Source organism: Patagioenas fasciata, chromosome 2, assembly GCF_037038585.1.
Source record: "Patagioenas fasciata isolate bPatFas1 chromosome 2, bPatFas1.hap1, whole genome shotgun sequence".
NCBI lineage: Eukaryota > Metazoa > Chordata > Aves > Columbiformes > Columbidae > Patagioenas > Patagioenas fasciata.
This window is the reverse complement of record NC_092521.1, coordinates 47091675-47108890: the sequence shown is the minus strand read 5'-3', so window position 1 is coordinate 47108890 and position 17216 is coordinate 47091675. Positions and strand designations below refer to the sequence as shown.

Genomic DNA, 17216 nt, shown 5'->3' with positions numbered 1-17216 from the left:
AAGTTTAGGTTTGAAAAAACTCATTACATTTCGAAAAAAATGCACTGAAGCTCCATTACTGGGATTCTGAGAATAAACCGAAGTCTTCCATGAATTTAATAAGCTACATTCCTTCCTGCAAAGGAAATGAGCCAAGCACATCTGAATGGTGTCTCATGAAAAGCAAGCACACAGGAAACGCAGTCCACCACCTACCACCATCTCTACCTTATTACTGAAGCCCACAGTAGCTGAAGTCACATCAGACAACCACCCAGGGCCCCACATAACCATGAGAGAAAAATCACCTCTCAATTCTGATTTGTAAGATATAGAAGCAAAATAAGCTTAAAAGTGACAGAAAGGTAGAACAGCATTTAAGGATGCTACACATTTAAAGAGCATTTTTTCCTGCTTTCTGATATATTATAACTGGTAACACTTTCAAGGGGAGTCCATACTCAGTGTTGCAGAAAAGTATATCCATCAAACATACTTGAAAAAGTTTATTCATGTCTCTTCATAAAATCCTGAAAATACCTTTGTCTTCAGTTGAAGTGCTCCCAAAAATTACTTGTACACCTCTAACCGTCAGACACTTTTGTAATGGTTATACGATACAAAGTAAAATAAGAAAGATAACTGACAATTCCTGAGAAAAGCAGCTCCCTATTTAATGCCAGAAGAAATATGGATGAGTACTTTTATTTCCCATTCTTGTAATCCATATATTTGGGGAAGATTATTCCTATGTATACACATAAAGAGGAGCCATTGGGAGATTCAACAGAATAGCAACCCTATCTTGGAAAATCACACAAAAATGTTGAGTCATTTAGCATAATAAAACTAAAAGCTGAAAGCATATAAATACCAACAAAGGAAAAACAATTTGTTAGCCTAAGACTTGATCCCATCACAGCCTAACCTGATATATTTGCTGGTCAGGTTTCCACTCCTTTTGTTGTTACTTCGGGATACTGAGCGCTACAAAAATGAGTACTTTGTCTATGAACAAAACAGAATGAAGATATATTCTCCACAGAACCTCAGAATAAACAAACCAACACAATCTTTAGAACATTATATTTCATAAAAGACAATGATAGAAAAGTACAAACATTTTCATGAACAACAAAAAAAAAACAAAACTATGATAGTACACAGGAAATTCCCAGCATTTGTTTCAGTGCATTTTTCATTAAGCCTATCTTACATACCTCTACAAATAAAATAATCTTAAGTACACTTCTGCCAATACACAATGGATCCTTTTCATATTTTTAAATAACTGCTTCATTAGTAACCCACTACAACATAGTCATTAGTAAACATAATGATAGAAAAATAGACGGGCAAGATCCAAGAAAAAGGACATTTTGCACTTTTCAATATACTGTCTATTGCAAAATGGATTTTATATTTTATATTCTCCTACTTAAATGTAAAATAGAGCAAATGGGTTTAAGAGCATATCAACCAGATTTCACTGTTAATATTTCTGTAACATTTTTATTTGTTAATTTGTAAGACCTTCAGAATCTCGTAAAATACTCCTTTCTTTTCCCTCCACATTCATTACTTGAAGAGATGTCTTTAATTTGCCTTGTCATCAATGCAAAAGCCACTGTGATTAGCTTCTCTCTACATTTTACAAGAATCATGAAAATATCAAAAGGAATGTGCACAACTTTAAGTTCTGCATCACATTTATTTCATTGAAGGCACTGTCTATGTTAAAAGTCACCACAGAATAGTATTGAGTTCAAGCAGGTAGTTTGCAAACACTATTTTTGATATAATTTGAGATAGAAACTTTTATCACTTTCTTGGGAAGTTGTAAAAGGTATTTAAAGAAAAGTGTTGGTTAACAAGTCGTAATTTAACATCCATCTCTTTGGGGCACCAAAATGCAAACTTTAAGAACTCAGCTATATCTCATAATCCATTCACATACTGGTTTAAGTCATATTTTTCTAAGATCATACATGATTAATCACTTAGAGCTGTAAAGTTACATTACTTCAGCATATGTGTAATATAGTATGTATATATACATATATGCATTAGCATTTTTTAAAATTGCACATTAATTTCACAGAATGCTTAACAAATGGGCACAAATGCATGCTTTGGAAAACAGTGCAGACCTACTGTATCAAAGGATGTTTCATAATTATAAGTATTAAATTGTAGGTGAATTTGTACTGAAAACCAGAAATCACTTCAAAATTACAGCAGGGATTTAAAATTTTATTCAAGAATTGTATTAGTCTGTTATGAAATAAGACTAATTTTATTTTTAAGATGTAATTGTTCATACAGTGTATTAATTATCTCCCCCTTATCCATATGCTTCAGTATTATCTATACACTCAAATATAGAAAAATATATCAGGAGATGATCAAACCACAAAAGCATAAGAAGGATATTTTGTTCACTTTATGCTCACTTTTTGTTATTTTCATTGCATTACATCATTCCTAAAGCATATTAGAGTAACTGGTAGATTTTAAGGTAATTCCAGTGTGGTTTAAAATATCCCTTACAATTGTTCTCAACTACTTAAATTAAATCATTGCATTTCTACTAAATATTTGGGATGCCTACAACTAAGCTCATAACTTTACTGAAGATTGGCTAAGGGCAAAATTTGCTGCTGGGATGTCAAAAAAATAAAAGCTGTTTATGGCAAACAAACTCAAATATACTAAGCACCACACGACCTGTGGCAGCAGTTTAGGAAACCAACACATAGTAATGAGTTCAAGTTAGTACTCTTTGTCAACTCTCTTACAGAACACTATGGATGAACAATCCTTATAATATGCTGCTTTCCATTCTTCATGGGAGCAGAAGTCAGTCTTTGGTTCCTAAAGAGTTGAGTAACTGTGACAAACAAAATAGTTTAGTAGATCTTGGTCAGTATCTTTGCATTAACATAGAAAATAAATGATCTGGTCCTTTTCCTTAGTATTAAGAAAGGGTGTAAAAAAAATATTGGGAAGGGATAATAATGCTTAGCAGTGGGATACTTTAAGGTAGCACAACATTACAAGCAAACAGAAGATATGTTTTTCATTATAAGCCAAGGAAAGAGGCTAGTTACTCATACATCTAACACCACAAGAATAGAGATACAGACAGGACCAATCCTTAGTGGGACTGTGCAACCTCAATCTCATTGAAAGTCATCGACTTGAGGATACTTAGTGCATCATAGAAGCACTCAGCACTCTACGAGAATAGACCCTAAAATAGCTATATTGATTAATATACTATGGGTGGAATTTTAAGAAGGACTTGGTATTGACCTGCTTTCAGTTCTGCTTACGCTACTATCATCATCAAAACAGTTTGACCAACACCATGTTTCTGAAAATCCCACACTGCAAGCATTAGAACTATTAGAACTATGTTTTCTTATTTTCTTAAAAATCTAACTTTTATATTCTTCCAAAGAAGACACATTTTTGGCTCTTCTGATTTTGGAGGAATAAAAGTGCTGTTTACTAGGATTAAAAAAAAAAATAAAGAACGATACCAAAATACTGTACGCACCCGGACACATTGTTTTAGGCATTAAAATCCCTGACATTGACACTAGTGGCACACTTGGAAACTGTTAAGAGTTCCTGTAGATCATAATACGCAACAACTGCAAGATTTTCTGTAATACACATGCAATATGCATATAAATAGGATTTCAGTGACAGGCAGGGTATCATACAATTTCGCTGGCAATAAATAAAATTAAAAGCTTTCTTTCTAGCCAGTTCATATATGAAACTGATTTTTCTATATAGATGCAGGAGGCCTAGAGCTCAAAACTAGTATAACAGTTTACAGTCATAGCTGGCCAACAATTAATATTTCCTTCATTTCACATAAGGTATAACCTTTTTAAGCATACGTACATTTTTACACTTGTTCTTTCATGCTAATGAAAACCATTCTACAGAATTCAAATGAGAACACACTCAAATACATACTGCAGCATAAAATATTGAGCAATTTAAAAGCAATGTACACACATTAATTTACATCACATATTTACAAAACACTTTTTAAAAAGAAACAAAAGCATTCATTTAAATATGAGAGGGGTGGTTTAGTATAAAAAAAATCCTGGAACAGGAGGCCTCTGTCCTTATTTCCAGAGAAGCTACAAGTCTCTTTTCTGCAGTTTATTTAGTTGAGTTTTAAGATAGAGAATATGAAGAATGAAGGCTTGAACAGTAGTCTCATGCTGTAAACATCAGAGTGGTAGCTGCTGGCTTTTCTTTCAGAACAAAGCACACGGTACATACAATCACTTCACTTCTCATCTCAAATACGCATCATCAGATGGTCAAAAAATCTCTAAGCTGTTTATTGTTTTTGTTTTGTTTTACAGTGTCTATTAGTAGCTTCCAGTGTTAAAAGTTTATTCTGGAAGGGTAGCTTGCCATTCCACTTCCATCAATAGTCTCTAACAGGAGCAAGTTCTGGTATGAGATTAACAGTTATATTTTTATACAATCTACTGACAAGTATTTTAGGAGTATATATTAAGTTGTTCAACCCATCAATATACTGACGTTCTCTGGAATACCTCAGAAGTTTATATCTGCAGAGGGAGTTGGAAGAAGAAAACATAAGATTTGCAAGAAACAATTCAATTAATGTTAGACATGATACTGTAAGTAATTTCATTTTGAAATACTATTTAAATTCTGAAACTACCTCTCAGCCCTTTGAAATTACCAAATTACCTACCTGAGGTTTAAAAGTAAGCCACATTCTGTTTTTATTACACTTCGATTTTATGTTCACATACACAATGTTAACATTAAGACTAAGTAAGAAGGAAAGCATTTAGTATGTATACATCTCATGGTCCCAAACTAAACTGATTTTTAAAGAACATTCAATTTTTTCATGTTCTTTTGCTATAAAACTCAACTATGGAGCTCAGTGAAGACTTGCAAACTTCCCTGTTCATCAATACATACTTAAATGTCTGAATTGTTTTGCACATCATTCTTGAGACTTCTGCATTTGCAAACATGTAAATTTCAGGTCATTTAAAAGAACAGCTCCCCTTCCCATCTCCCAGAATACCTACTTATTCATGTCTACTGTACATGTCTATTTAAAAACTCTAAATAAAACAAAAAATAAAGATGTTCCCAGAGAAAGAGACACCTATCAATAACAGCTTTGAGCAGTATTTATAATTATCTGAAAACACATACCATAAACACTTTATTTTGCATTTCACATTCTAATTTCTAGGTGTAGCTCATCTACTACATTCTGGTTGCTATTCTGACCTAGAGTAGCTAGAAGCTACTGGCCAGTTAAAGTGTTCTGCATCTTTGTAGCAAAAAAATGAACCCAAAAAAGTATACGTCAATGTAAGCAAGAAATGAGAAGACCTATATCTCAGAAAAAGGAATGAAACATGATATAAAAAACCAATCCTTGGAGTTTTAAAGTCTGTTTTCACAGAGGAGCCATTTCCCCTAGCTGTACTGCTTTCTTTTGTAAAATATCCAAATTAACCAGCTAATGGAGCACTGACAGCACTAATGCCCAAACTATAAGAGAACAATGGCATTCTGCATCAAAAATTATGATGAGAACATCATCTGACACACAAACTCAGTCTCTCTCATGGCTAAATAAGAAATATGTTTAAGAAAATGCAAAGTTTAGCACTAAAGAAGGAACAACAGTGATAAGCACTGACTATTTGTATGTGTGGAAGATTTGCATGTAAGAAAAAATATTACATCTTTAGCACTAGTATTTGAACAGTTCTCTGTTTTTCTTACCGTCCTAAAAACTGGACTTCACCTCTGTGATGATGAGGAATGGATTTGTACTTCCCTAAATCTCCCTCTGGCCTTGTTACATTGTATCCAGCAAAATGAACCCTGCAGTATAATACAGAGACATCTATATGAAGACCATTAAAAATGTTTCAATAAGTTACAGCAAAAGTGAAAAATATGCATCAAATCTTGTAAAGCTAAGTCTTTGCATTCACTGACATTCTCTCCCTAAAGAAAACTCAAACCACTTCTAACACAATGACTAAAAAAAGCTGACAAAATCAATACATTTTGAAATAATAATTTCATATTTAGTATTTCCTGCTTGGTTCTTAAAGCAAACCATCAAGAAAATATGAAAATAGTAAGGAAAAATACTATAAAACAAACTCTTCCTTTAAAATCTATCTCTCTATGTAATCTCATGCAGATACTTAATTTCAACAGCTCAGCTGGAACATTTTACTGTTGTTTACTGCAAGCTGTTAGTAAGACAGCGAGCACTGTTGCACAATTTGGGACTACCAGTATAGTCACAAATTAACCTCTCTCTAAAACACTGCTCCTAAGATACAAACTATAATTAAGTTCACACTTACTCTACATGTCTGTGGGATGCTATTCCATAATGCTAGCAGCAAGAGTTATAAATTAAAGTAAAAAGTAACACACAGATGTCTACAAGGAATGAGATTAAATATGCTTAATACTGTTATCTGTTGTTGTATCTATTTTTTGTTGCAAGACCTCTCTCTTAAAAGCCTGTAACTGTCCTCAGGCCAAGAAAAAGAGAACATCATACTTAACCCTTCAAATGGTATGTTCTGATATTTCTAAATTGAACTCTTCAGAAACGTTAGAATTTGTTCATCTAAAACAAATTTTTAAAAAGGTAACAACTGAAAGAAAAAACACCTAATTATTCTCCAGGAGTGGATACCACAGAACAGGAGTAGATACCACAGCACTGAACACTCACCTGTTCCAAAGATCATCATCTTCTCCACCCCATCCCCAAAAGGCATTTGGAAAACCATTGATCTTCTTGAATTGTTCCACGGTTAGTCCACTTACACCACCAAAGAACTCATTGTATGGAAGACTGAAAACAAAAGACAAATTCTGCATTATTAGCTGAACTTTGATAGGCAGCCCCTTTCTTTGAACAGCACCTTTCAAAAAAAGAACCCCAAACAAAGGACATGAACAGACGTTGAGTGCATCCACTAATGGAAACTGGTTCACAGGTCACTGGTATTAGGTAACATATAGGAAAGCTGAATAAAATGTTTGCAGTAGTGTCTGTTTTGCATGAATGGTACTCTTAGACTGTGCCCAAATTAGTACCACCACATGAAACAAAAGTTTATTGCATATTTCAGATGGTTGATTTAGACCCAAAAGTGAAGTCCTCAAACTATTTTAACACTATTCAATGGAAATAAAACCCCTTTCTTTCATCAACTGAAAAAAATTACAAATCAGTACTGCATCAATTCAGTAATTTTAATTCATGACTATACTCCACAGAATTGTTAGAACTTGAGGGGAACAGTTTAACAGTCCATGTTAAACCACAGCAAAACACATACTTATTTAAAAAACAATTTTCCGGGTTTTACATGCTGAACTTTTGAATCAAAAGCATCTATAGGCTGTTATGTCAGCAATCATACAGTAATTACTAACACATATTATTAAGTAATAAGCAGCTGGCCACTATTAGTATGTAACATAACATACTAAGGCCCAGGAAGTGTGATTTCCAGTTCTCAAAACAATTTATCAATTATAAAAAAAAAAGTATATTTAAGTATCTGTATTTACTTCCATCAATATTGACTTGTATCCTCAACCCAGAAGCTGCTACAGTAAAGTGTTCTGCTTTCAGAAACAGCACACAATTTCACCAAATAAAAGTAATCAAAACATTTCTCAGGAGATGCTTCCAAACCTGAAACCTTCAGGGAGTTAGGACTGTCTACAAAAGAGATACCAACGCTTAGGACACAACTGCCACACTGAATTGCCACTCCAGCATGCAAGCGGAAAGAAAAAGAAATACAGAGTCATGTAATTTCTGATCTCTGTGGAAACATAGGATTCAAACAAATCTTAATAATGTTTTGGTGAAGGCTGTTACTATATATTTCCCTTTCAACATTTCAATGAAATAACAGGTGTTCTAAAAAACAAATTAAAAAACAAAACAAAAAACACAAACAAAAAACAAACAAAAAAACCACACAAAACCAAACCACAAACCTCAAACAAACATCATCTCCCCACCCCCCCAAAACCCAACAAACCAATAAAAAAAAAAGGCAAAAACAACCCACGAAAGAAAAATAAAAACAAATGGGATACAACAGTTTATGGAACTGTTTGTGGCTTTTATTCATATGTATGTATGTATTTGTCTGTGGTGAATGTGCCCTTTTTTGTATATATACCTAAATGTAAATAGAAATATGTATTTATATAATATATTAAGAAACATATTTTGTAAATACCTGTATTTAGACATTTTATAAATTTTACAAATGTATATATAAATTCATACAGTATTTTATAAATAAGTATAATGATAGATTATATATCTTACCTCTTTATATGTGTTTATTTATGTACATATAAGCACCTTAAAGTTTTGACTGCTAATTGGCTGAAAATGTCAAGTCCAAAGATAAGAGTCATGTTTTCAATTCATTGCTTTTGATGTGCCAGGTTGACCAGGTTGTCAAGTTTATCAACTTTACAAATAAAATTTCAGGATAGCAAATAAATACATGTAGTAAGCAATAAGCTACAGTTTCACAGTAAGTGATTAGAAGAGTGTCATGAGACACCAGAATGTTAAAAAACAAGTAAAATGTCATTAATGTAGAATGGCAGAAGGAAAAGATGTAACAACATTAATCAAATTTCAACAGAGACTGTATACATGACAAAATCGTCTAGCAGTAAGAAAATCTTTCATTTAAAAAGTCATACAAAGCAGAAATGAACTGTACATTTATGAGAAAATTAACTAAGACTTCTTCTTGTGGAATTTTGCTGCAGATTATCTGCTTATCTGTTAACAACCACCGTAAAGTCTTATCTAGCCAGAAAAGATTTCTAAGTAGGGTTTTTCCCCCGACACATGTAGCCAGCTTCTTTTTTCCAACACTGAAAATGATAAATAACACCTTCAAATTAGCAACATATCAAATAGAGACACTAAATTTACATCATCCTTTTATTTACTAGATATTATGTAAATAACATGGTAGGAGGCTGTTTAATTGGTTTCACCTATCGTACATACCATCACAAAACTCATATACATTTTAAGAATGTTTCTGGAGCATAAAGAAACAATGTGAATAAGGCTAGTTACTTACATGTACATGTATTTGTCAAGCTTCGCTGCAAAATGGCGTGGCATTTCTCCACATCCATAATAATTTCGGTCATTTTCAGGTAAGTGATCCACATCATGAAATATTATGCAGTCCCAGGGAGCATCCTTCATAGCCTCTTTGAAGCCAACATTAAAGAGCATTGCACGATTAAAAGGTTGTGTACCTGTCTTCAAACAGAAAACAAAGCAGACATTGTAAGAATCAAGAAGAGATCAAGTTTAAATAGTATAAGAAACACATCCTCTACCACATGGAAAAAATAATAACAGACAAAGATGTCTGTTACTTCTCTAGGTTAGCAGAGCAATAGCTCCAGTTAGCACCAACTACATCTACTGTTATTTTAAAAGTCTAGATATTCTCCCGTCTTACACAAAACTTAACAGCATTAGCAACTTACAGCACTAGGAACTCTGAAGTAACTAAATACGGGTGGTTTGGATTAATAGAGCATGACATTATGAGTTAAAGAAATACTGATACAAACTAAGAAAGAAATATTCAGTTTTGTTTCTTGTTAAAACAGTCAACTACTGAAAAACTTCAAATGATGTGACACAGCCTACAACTTGGTTACGTATTATAATTAACGTTAGAACTTACTTTCAGTTTCTTAAAAACTTTAAGTCAGATTAAAGTATTTTTTATCTCCAGTACAATTTAAATCTCATTTTGAACAAACAAGACAACATAAGACCTTGTGGTATCACAAATGCATCCTACATGCCTAGATAAACCATGAAAAATAAATCCTATAACTTGTTTAGGGATCTAGCTATTTACTATAGTCAACAATGGTGCAAATTCCTAAAGCTACCCATCTGAACTGCTTTATTCCTTGATTGTGGCTTGCAGAAGGCCCCTCTTTTTTTTTTTTCTCCTAATTGTTTGTTTGGGTTTTTTTAATCCATATCCATTCCTTTCTTTTTCTGAAGACACCCTTAGCCAAGAGTACTAGTTGGTAATTTTATGTCTTTAATGCCTCCATTATATTTTACATATATAAACTGGACAGTGTACATTCTAATACTATTGTCTTCAACTGGATTTCAGTGAGTGTGTGCTGTAAATCTGCCTCCTATAAATGACCATTTCCAATTCTTATACATAAAACAATGATAATCAATTCAAAAAGGCCATGTTATCACCTATAAAATATCAGTCTGTATTTGAAAAGCAACATGTGAGTGGCCACTGCTCAAACTGGGGAATGGAGTTGAACTTTCCTGTTTCATTCAAAGAATTAGAACAGTAGGGTAACAATTTTAGAATTCTGGATTCAATCAAGTCTCGGTAGGAGTATGAAATCCCTTTAGCAAGGAATCTTGAAGAGTCACTTTTCAAGTAAATGCTGTTACCTGTTCAACAACATAGAACGCAAACTCCAGCCGCTGCTTCTGTAACATGGGTATCAGATGACGGAAAAAAATTGGAAGATGCTCATGGCGATTCCGAAAAGGAATAAGGATTGCCACCTTAAAAAAATTACATATATATTAAGCTTTTATATTAGCATTTATTTTTAATATTTCAATACAGACCAAGTCCCCCATGGATTACATAAGCTTCTCAACTTTTGCATGTAAATTGGCTCACTGTTCAACACTTTTGTTCCCGCTAGGAAAGTGTTGGAATTTTATTCAAGCAATTATAAACAGAAAAAAATTCTGAGTAAAATATATATAAGATTTTCCTTTTATGTTCACTTGCTTCTAATTATACTTTAAGTAACATACAGGCAAGTTTGCATCTATACAATAAAATGTTTAGTAACAAGAGCTAATGAATCTTTAGAAGTTCTTTACGATCCATTTCAAACCTTCTTTCAAGCTTCAGTCTCTTGAGCACAGAGAGCATAATACATACACTGTGACATACTACCTATTACATAAAATGTATGGCAGTAAAAGACTAACTGTTTGCACCAACAAACTAACAAACAATAATAACCAAAAAACGCAACAAACAAACAAAAAAAACAGCACCCATACAAACAAACAGAAAAGCAGCATCTCACCTTCCACCGTGGCTTACAGTCTTTCGGTTTCCAGTGTCCCCCTGGTTTAATGTCTAAATCCTTTGAAAACAGTTGCTGAATGTCATCAAAACTAATTTCACTCATATTGACCTCAATAAGACCTCCTTAAGAGAAGAAAAAATATTTATTCATGTCAATTAAGACAACAAACAGCATCAGAAATTTCTATTTACACTACTGTGCTGGTTTGTCTGAAAACAAATTATTTTCCTTAATGCAGTTAGAAACCTTTATTTTCATAGCTAGCATGGTCATTGTTTGGACTTAAGAGAAGAAGAAGATAACACCCCAGCAAAGAGTTAATGTTTTTTATTGTTGATTTTGCCAAGGACTTTTTCTGAGCTCTCTGTCCACAGATGTGAGGCAGCTGGGAAGGGGGGCATAGATGTGGCAGACCTTGACTGACACCCAGACCAATCACTAAGAATACTCCATCCCATTCGCATCATGCTTTGTATTTAAGGAGAGTCAGGATCTTCTGGCTAGCTCTCGGGCTTGGCTCAGAGCCAGGACAGAGACCTCTCTGGGGGAGTTCTGTTCAGGACTTGTCTTTAGTTTGGCCTTTTGCCATCCTGTTGTTTTGCAGAGGTCTCCAGGCCTTTCTGCCTTTTTCTCTCTTTTCTGTCTGGGATCAGCTGTTTGGGACCAGAGTGCTGATTCCTGAGACAGGCTGCTCAGTGAGGATGGAGTTCATGAGGAATTGCATTGAGCAACTTTTATTTTATATTCTATTTTATACATATATACACACACATATATATATACATACACACTAGTAGTGTATTAGTATTTTATTATTTTATTAAACTGCATTTATCTCAATCCACAAGTTTCTGCCTTCTCTTTTGATTCTCTCCCATATTTAGAGGGGCAGCAAATGAGTGCCTGTCGTGGTTACATTTCCTAGCTTGGGTTAGTCCCATGACAACCACCCACAGATAAAAAACAATTTACACTATCTGCAAATGCCTACTGATGACACTGGAATTCAGTAAGACATTGAACAAAGACCACGACATGGTAGAAAAACAGTACGTCTTATGAGAAAATATTTACACTTAGTTGGTAGCTAAAAGTTGTCAGTGTTAGCTTATGGATGTGTATAAAGTTCAAAACTGGAAATAATGATTCATGGTAAATACTCTACCCCAAAAAGTAGAAGTGGAAGCAATCAAGAAAATGTGGCAAGAACAGTGTAACCATCATCAACCAGAAGCTCAAGTTGCTCTCAGCAACTACGGTACTGGATAATCATAAAAAGCCCTGCAATAACTATCTGACACCATAAAATATTCTACTTTTCTTGTCTAAAAATTTAAGTCTTTTGGTGAGGGCTGGAACTTTAAAGTCAATGAAAGAAATAACATCCATATTCTTCCCTGTGCCCATACCCAAAAGATCCTATTTGTGTCCAAAAGACCGCTTCATGTTGTAACACTAAATTGACTACTTATCTAAATATTCTGGAAATATTAAAATTTTTGAAGCATACTGGAAATAAATATTGTTTTCAGAAGAAACTAGAAGATACTGGAAGAGCTACTTTAGTTTTGGACATGACTAAATGTAGAATTACTTGTAAATGTAGAAGGTAACATTAAAAAAAAAGTGATAGGAAAAAAATTATCATAAACAGCACAATAAGGAGAAGATCTTTTAAGAGCAGATTTAAAGAAACATTTGTTTATTTTAGAAGAAAAAGGAAACTTGGCAGTTGCTGGAAAAAGAAGTATAAATGTACACCAGAGCAAACTAATCCTACAGAGCCTTAAAACAAAACAAAACAAAAAACAGCTTATATGGTCATTGTGGTTGTGTCTGAAACTCTTAAATAACCAATAACCTGAAAAAAATCATCTTACAAAAAGCAGAAACAAGGACAGTAAACAAAGAACCAGTATATAGAGTATACACATGTAGAAATTAAACTTAAAAAAATAAATCAATAAATCAGTTTCAACTACCAAAAGACAGAGAAGTAACAAGAACCTTTCAGTTTATTTATAGAATCTAACAGGAAAACAAAGATAAATAAAGGTCAATTAGTAGACCAGAAAAGGAAGCAAACAACACATGACGCAAAGGACTCGGGTGCCTTAGTCTTCTGAGAAAAGTTTAGATGTGATCACATGTTTCCAGAGTTTAAATAAAAAATAAAATTTTAAAAAGGAAAAATGGTGAAACAGTATTTACATAAGGCAGGTGCTTCTAACTTGGTAGGACATGATGAAGTTCCCTCCAGACTGTTTAAAAAAATAACTACAGTAAACCCTGAAATACTGGTACTATCAAAAGTGCACAGGAGATAGGCAAACATTAATAGAAATCAGCAGTATTCCCCTGTTGGTGACAGGGGATGGGGAGAAGAAAAGGCATCTCTGTAAATATCTGGGCTTCGTATTCACTAGTTCCACTAATGTCAAGCATGCTGCAATAAAACATATATACAACCTGTAAAAAAAGAAAGCTGAGGAAGCAGAAACATTTTGAAGAACAGAATCAGAAGAAAAAATAACTTCAACAAACCAGGATACATACTGAAATCAAGAGAGTGAAATTAATTTTAGAAAGCATAGATTGTTACTGAAGAGGCAATGAAGCATACACACACAAAAGAAGAAATACCTGGCTATGCCACAATACGCAGAAAGATATTTTGATGGTTTATAATGGATTGTTCATTAATATGAGACAAACTATATTGCAACTGCACAAAAATGGCAAGTCTCATTCTGGAACACACTAACTACTGTTATATGAAAGATAATCACTAGTTTGTTTTGTCATCGGGGCTTTAGCCAGTTGTGATACTTCAAAAGGAAATCAAGTCACTAAGTCTACATTACAAAAATGAAGAATGACAAGAGCTTTAGAAACTATGTAGTCTAGAAAGGCTGAAGCTACTTTTTTATCTACAAAGGAAGAGACTGACAAAAAAATAAGTCTTTGCCAAGTCAGAATAATTTGGTACATAGATGGTAACCAAGTTTTTTCCAAGCACCAAGAAGAGTAAGGAAAAATCCAAATATCTTGCAAAAGGGAAGGAAAAAAGAAGATAGTTAATTCAGGTTGAGTATTAGGAAAGCTTAACCAGGCAGTTGAATACTATAATACACTACTTCTGGAGACAGAACTTCCTCCACTGATTACTTTAAAAATACAAAATATATATTTTAATATCTCTTTAAAATGGTTTAGGTATGTATATTCAACCCCAGTGTCCTGTGGTGATCAAACTAGAAGATATTTCTTACAGTTCATTAAGAGGCAGTTTTTAGACAAACCATGAAGTGACTTGGTTAAACTGTTTATAACTTCTTAACAGGAGGGTTTTATTCCATATAATTGAAAAAAATCTGATCTGCTTTCCTTTTACCTCTCAAATCAGTATTAAAATTATGCTGATTAAATACTTTTTGTATTGCATCCATCTTGAATTAGAGGTGTCTTGCTTATGAACTAGCACAGCAGTGCCCAATCAGTGGCTTATAACCCAAAAGCATGAGTCACACACAAAAGGCACTAGTTGGTCCTATTTAAAAGCATATGTACTTGGGACAAAACATGATTTTACCACACTCCTTCCACAATACAAACTTGGCAAGTTGATGTAAAGAAGAGTAGTTGACTTTTATAACAACCTTAGACTATTATATAGGCTTTCTTCCCTATCTCAGGACCACCTACAACATTTCATTGCATAGATGGTGATTTTAAAGGTATACCTGAAAACCAAATGGTGAGACATACATCTCTCTGCTGAATAGTAACTTATCCAGTGAATTATTTTCCATTAGAATTATTATTTCTCTATTAATTTCAGCAGGACAGAATAAGTACAAAGATGTACTAACACAGAAGAAAGAAAAGAGTAAAAATAAGGAGATTTATAGACAAATTCTGGTAGAATTACATATAGCAAATGAAGTTGATAGCAAGGACAGCAGCAGAGAATGCATCTCTGGCAATTCTAAACACCTGTCAGTTGAAACAAATCCACATCAATGACTTAAGATAACATGCTATAAGTAGGCTGACCTACTAAGACACCTTAGTACCTTCTAACTTGTCTAATCCCTCCACTCCTGGACAGCAGACTAATACACAGGTAGAACAGGTAGCAGAAGCCAATACAGTGTTGAACTAACTAATCCAGCAGAATTCAACTGCCAGATCTCTTGAAAGTTTCATTAAAAATACTAATTTAGATTGTTTTTTTCAATCAACATAATCATTCTTGTTTCTCTGGTCATCCGGTGTTGACATTTTTCAAACTTCTCATTATTTCCCAAAGTAGCTAAAATATTTACTATCGGAATAATTTAAGTTTTATTTGGTTACACATGAAATATTGCAGAAAAGAACATCCACATGATTTAGAAAGTAAAACCCTCTTTCTGGAGGGAAAGAGACTGAAATAAGGGTATAACCACATTGTGGTTAATTGCTACTTGGCTTATTAAGACAGTTTTCTATATGATTTAAATTCATAAGCAACAACAACTGACATACTTTTGCCTATAGGCACGTTTGTTTACAATACAAGAGACAAAGTTTAGGATTTTGAGTCCCTGAAAAGAAACAAAACAAGCACTGTTACTGTACTCTTCACTGGATAAACTTCTCTGTCGAGATTAAAAAGGAAATTAGAATGGAATCTCGATTAGCCTAATAAAATCCACTATTTTTATTTTTCTTTGAATAAACTATGAGCAGGAATTCACTTTGGCTGTCAGCAACATTATTGGATATTATATGGATCTGAACTGCTGTATTAAATGCTTAACTACTTGTTCATGATGAATGACAGCCTACAGCCTAAGCTAGGTGTTAGACTACAAGACAAGAGGTTAGAATACTGGACGGTGTCACAAATATCTTCAGAAATTATTTCTAATTTTCTCTCTTACAATTCAATAGTTTACTTGTTTGATTTTAAACATAGCAAGTAAAATTAACATGTTAGCATAACAGATACTGCCAGATATTACTGAATGGTCACTTCCAGTAACAGACCAAGGACTGCTTTCTCTACAATACAGAGGAAAGCAAACAATGCCCAGAATTTTGGCTGAATCTGAAAAGTGGAAAGTTTGTAGGAAAGGGAATTTCACATGAAAATTTACAGTTCTTACTAAGAATTTTTAGGAATATTCCCAAACAAAACTATACTTTGTCAGAAAGAAGATTAAAAAGTCATACCACAACATTACATCGGGGTAAAGACAGTTAATTACATAAAGGAACACCTCCAATATCAGTTTGAGTAACTGCTTTAGTTGTGCAATACCTGCTTGTAAGACCTACACACACTGGGATACTGCTGCTGAGCACAGCTGTGGTATTACAGGTTTTAGAAAAACCCAGCAAAGCAAAACAGCAATGGTGCCGAAGTACTCAACTCAGTTTCTTATTTCTGCATGACTAATCAGAAGTTTTGATTCTAGGCTTAAAGATAAATAAAGTTACGGTTACCTAGCAAGTTCTGTTTAATAGCTTGAGACCTTAAACAGCTGGGTTTGAAAGCTTAATTTTAAAATTTCCTGACTTGTTAAGTACTACTTCCTCATTATGACCGGGCTTTAGCACTTCCTTACTTCCTTCAATTCTCGCTTCACCATGTTGTTTCGTTTCCTATATATTGCAGTATCTGTGATTAGCTGAAGATTTGAGAACTTGTTTCTGACCCATGAATCTTTGTAACAAGAAAACCATTTCCAAAGAAGAATTTTTTAACTGTTCCTCAAAATACTTTTTACAAGTTAGAGTATTCCTACATGCTAATAAAAACATTTAGAATTTAATTTGTAGAAAGTAAAATTATGTAAATCAAATTTAATTTTTTAAATAAAATTTAAAACACTTTAGGCGACTAGTAAAGAGACCAGAAGTTTTAGTAACAAAAGTTAAAGCGAAATTCTGCTAAGCATTATTGTCCATTCTCGGATGTATAAATTTATTTTGTCTTAAGT

The 17216-nt window shown here is 33.5% G+C and overlaps 1 protein-coding gene across 3 annotated transcripts in view; it reads right to left on the bottom strand.

Annotated features, from left to right (window-relative positions):
- Window positions 1-1048: 1048 nt before the first annotated feature.
- The window catches only part of B4GALT6 (beta-1,4-galactosyltransferase 6), a 34933-nt gene continuing 18765 nt past the window's right edge, over window positions 1049-17216 (bottom strand). For all 3 annotated transcript variants that reach the window (XM_065832036.2, XM_071804163.1, XM_071804162.1), the window contains 6 exons: window positions 11224-11348; window positions 10565-10681; window positions 9186-9373; window positions 6779-6901; window positions 5800-5901; window positions 1049-4589 (listed from right to left, as the gene is read on the bottom strand). In XM_065832036.2, coding sequence (XP_065688108.1) covers window positions 4442-4589; window positions 5800-5901; window positions 6779-6901; window positions 9186-9373; window positions 10565-10681; window positions 11224-11348 — 803 coding nt within the window. In that variant the 3' untranslated portion in view covers window positions 1049-4441. The remainder of the gene's footprint in view (window positions 4590-5799; window positions 5902-6778; window positions 6902-9185; window positions 9374-10564; window positions 10682-11223; window positions 11349-17216) is intronic.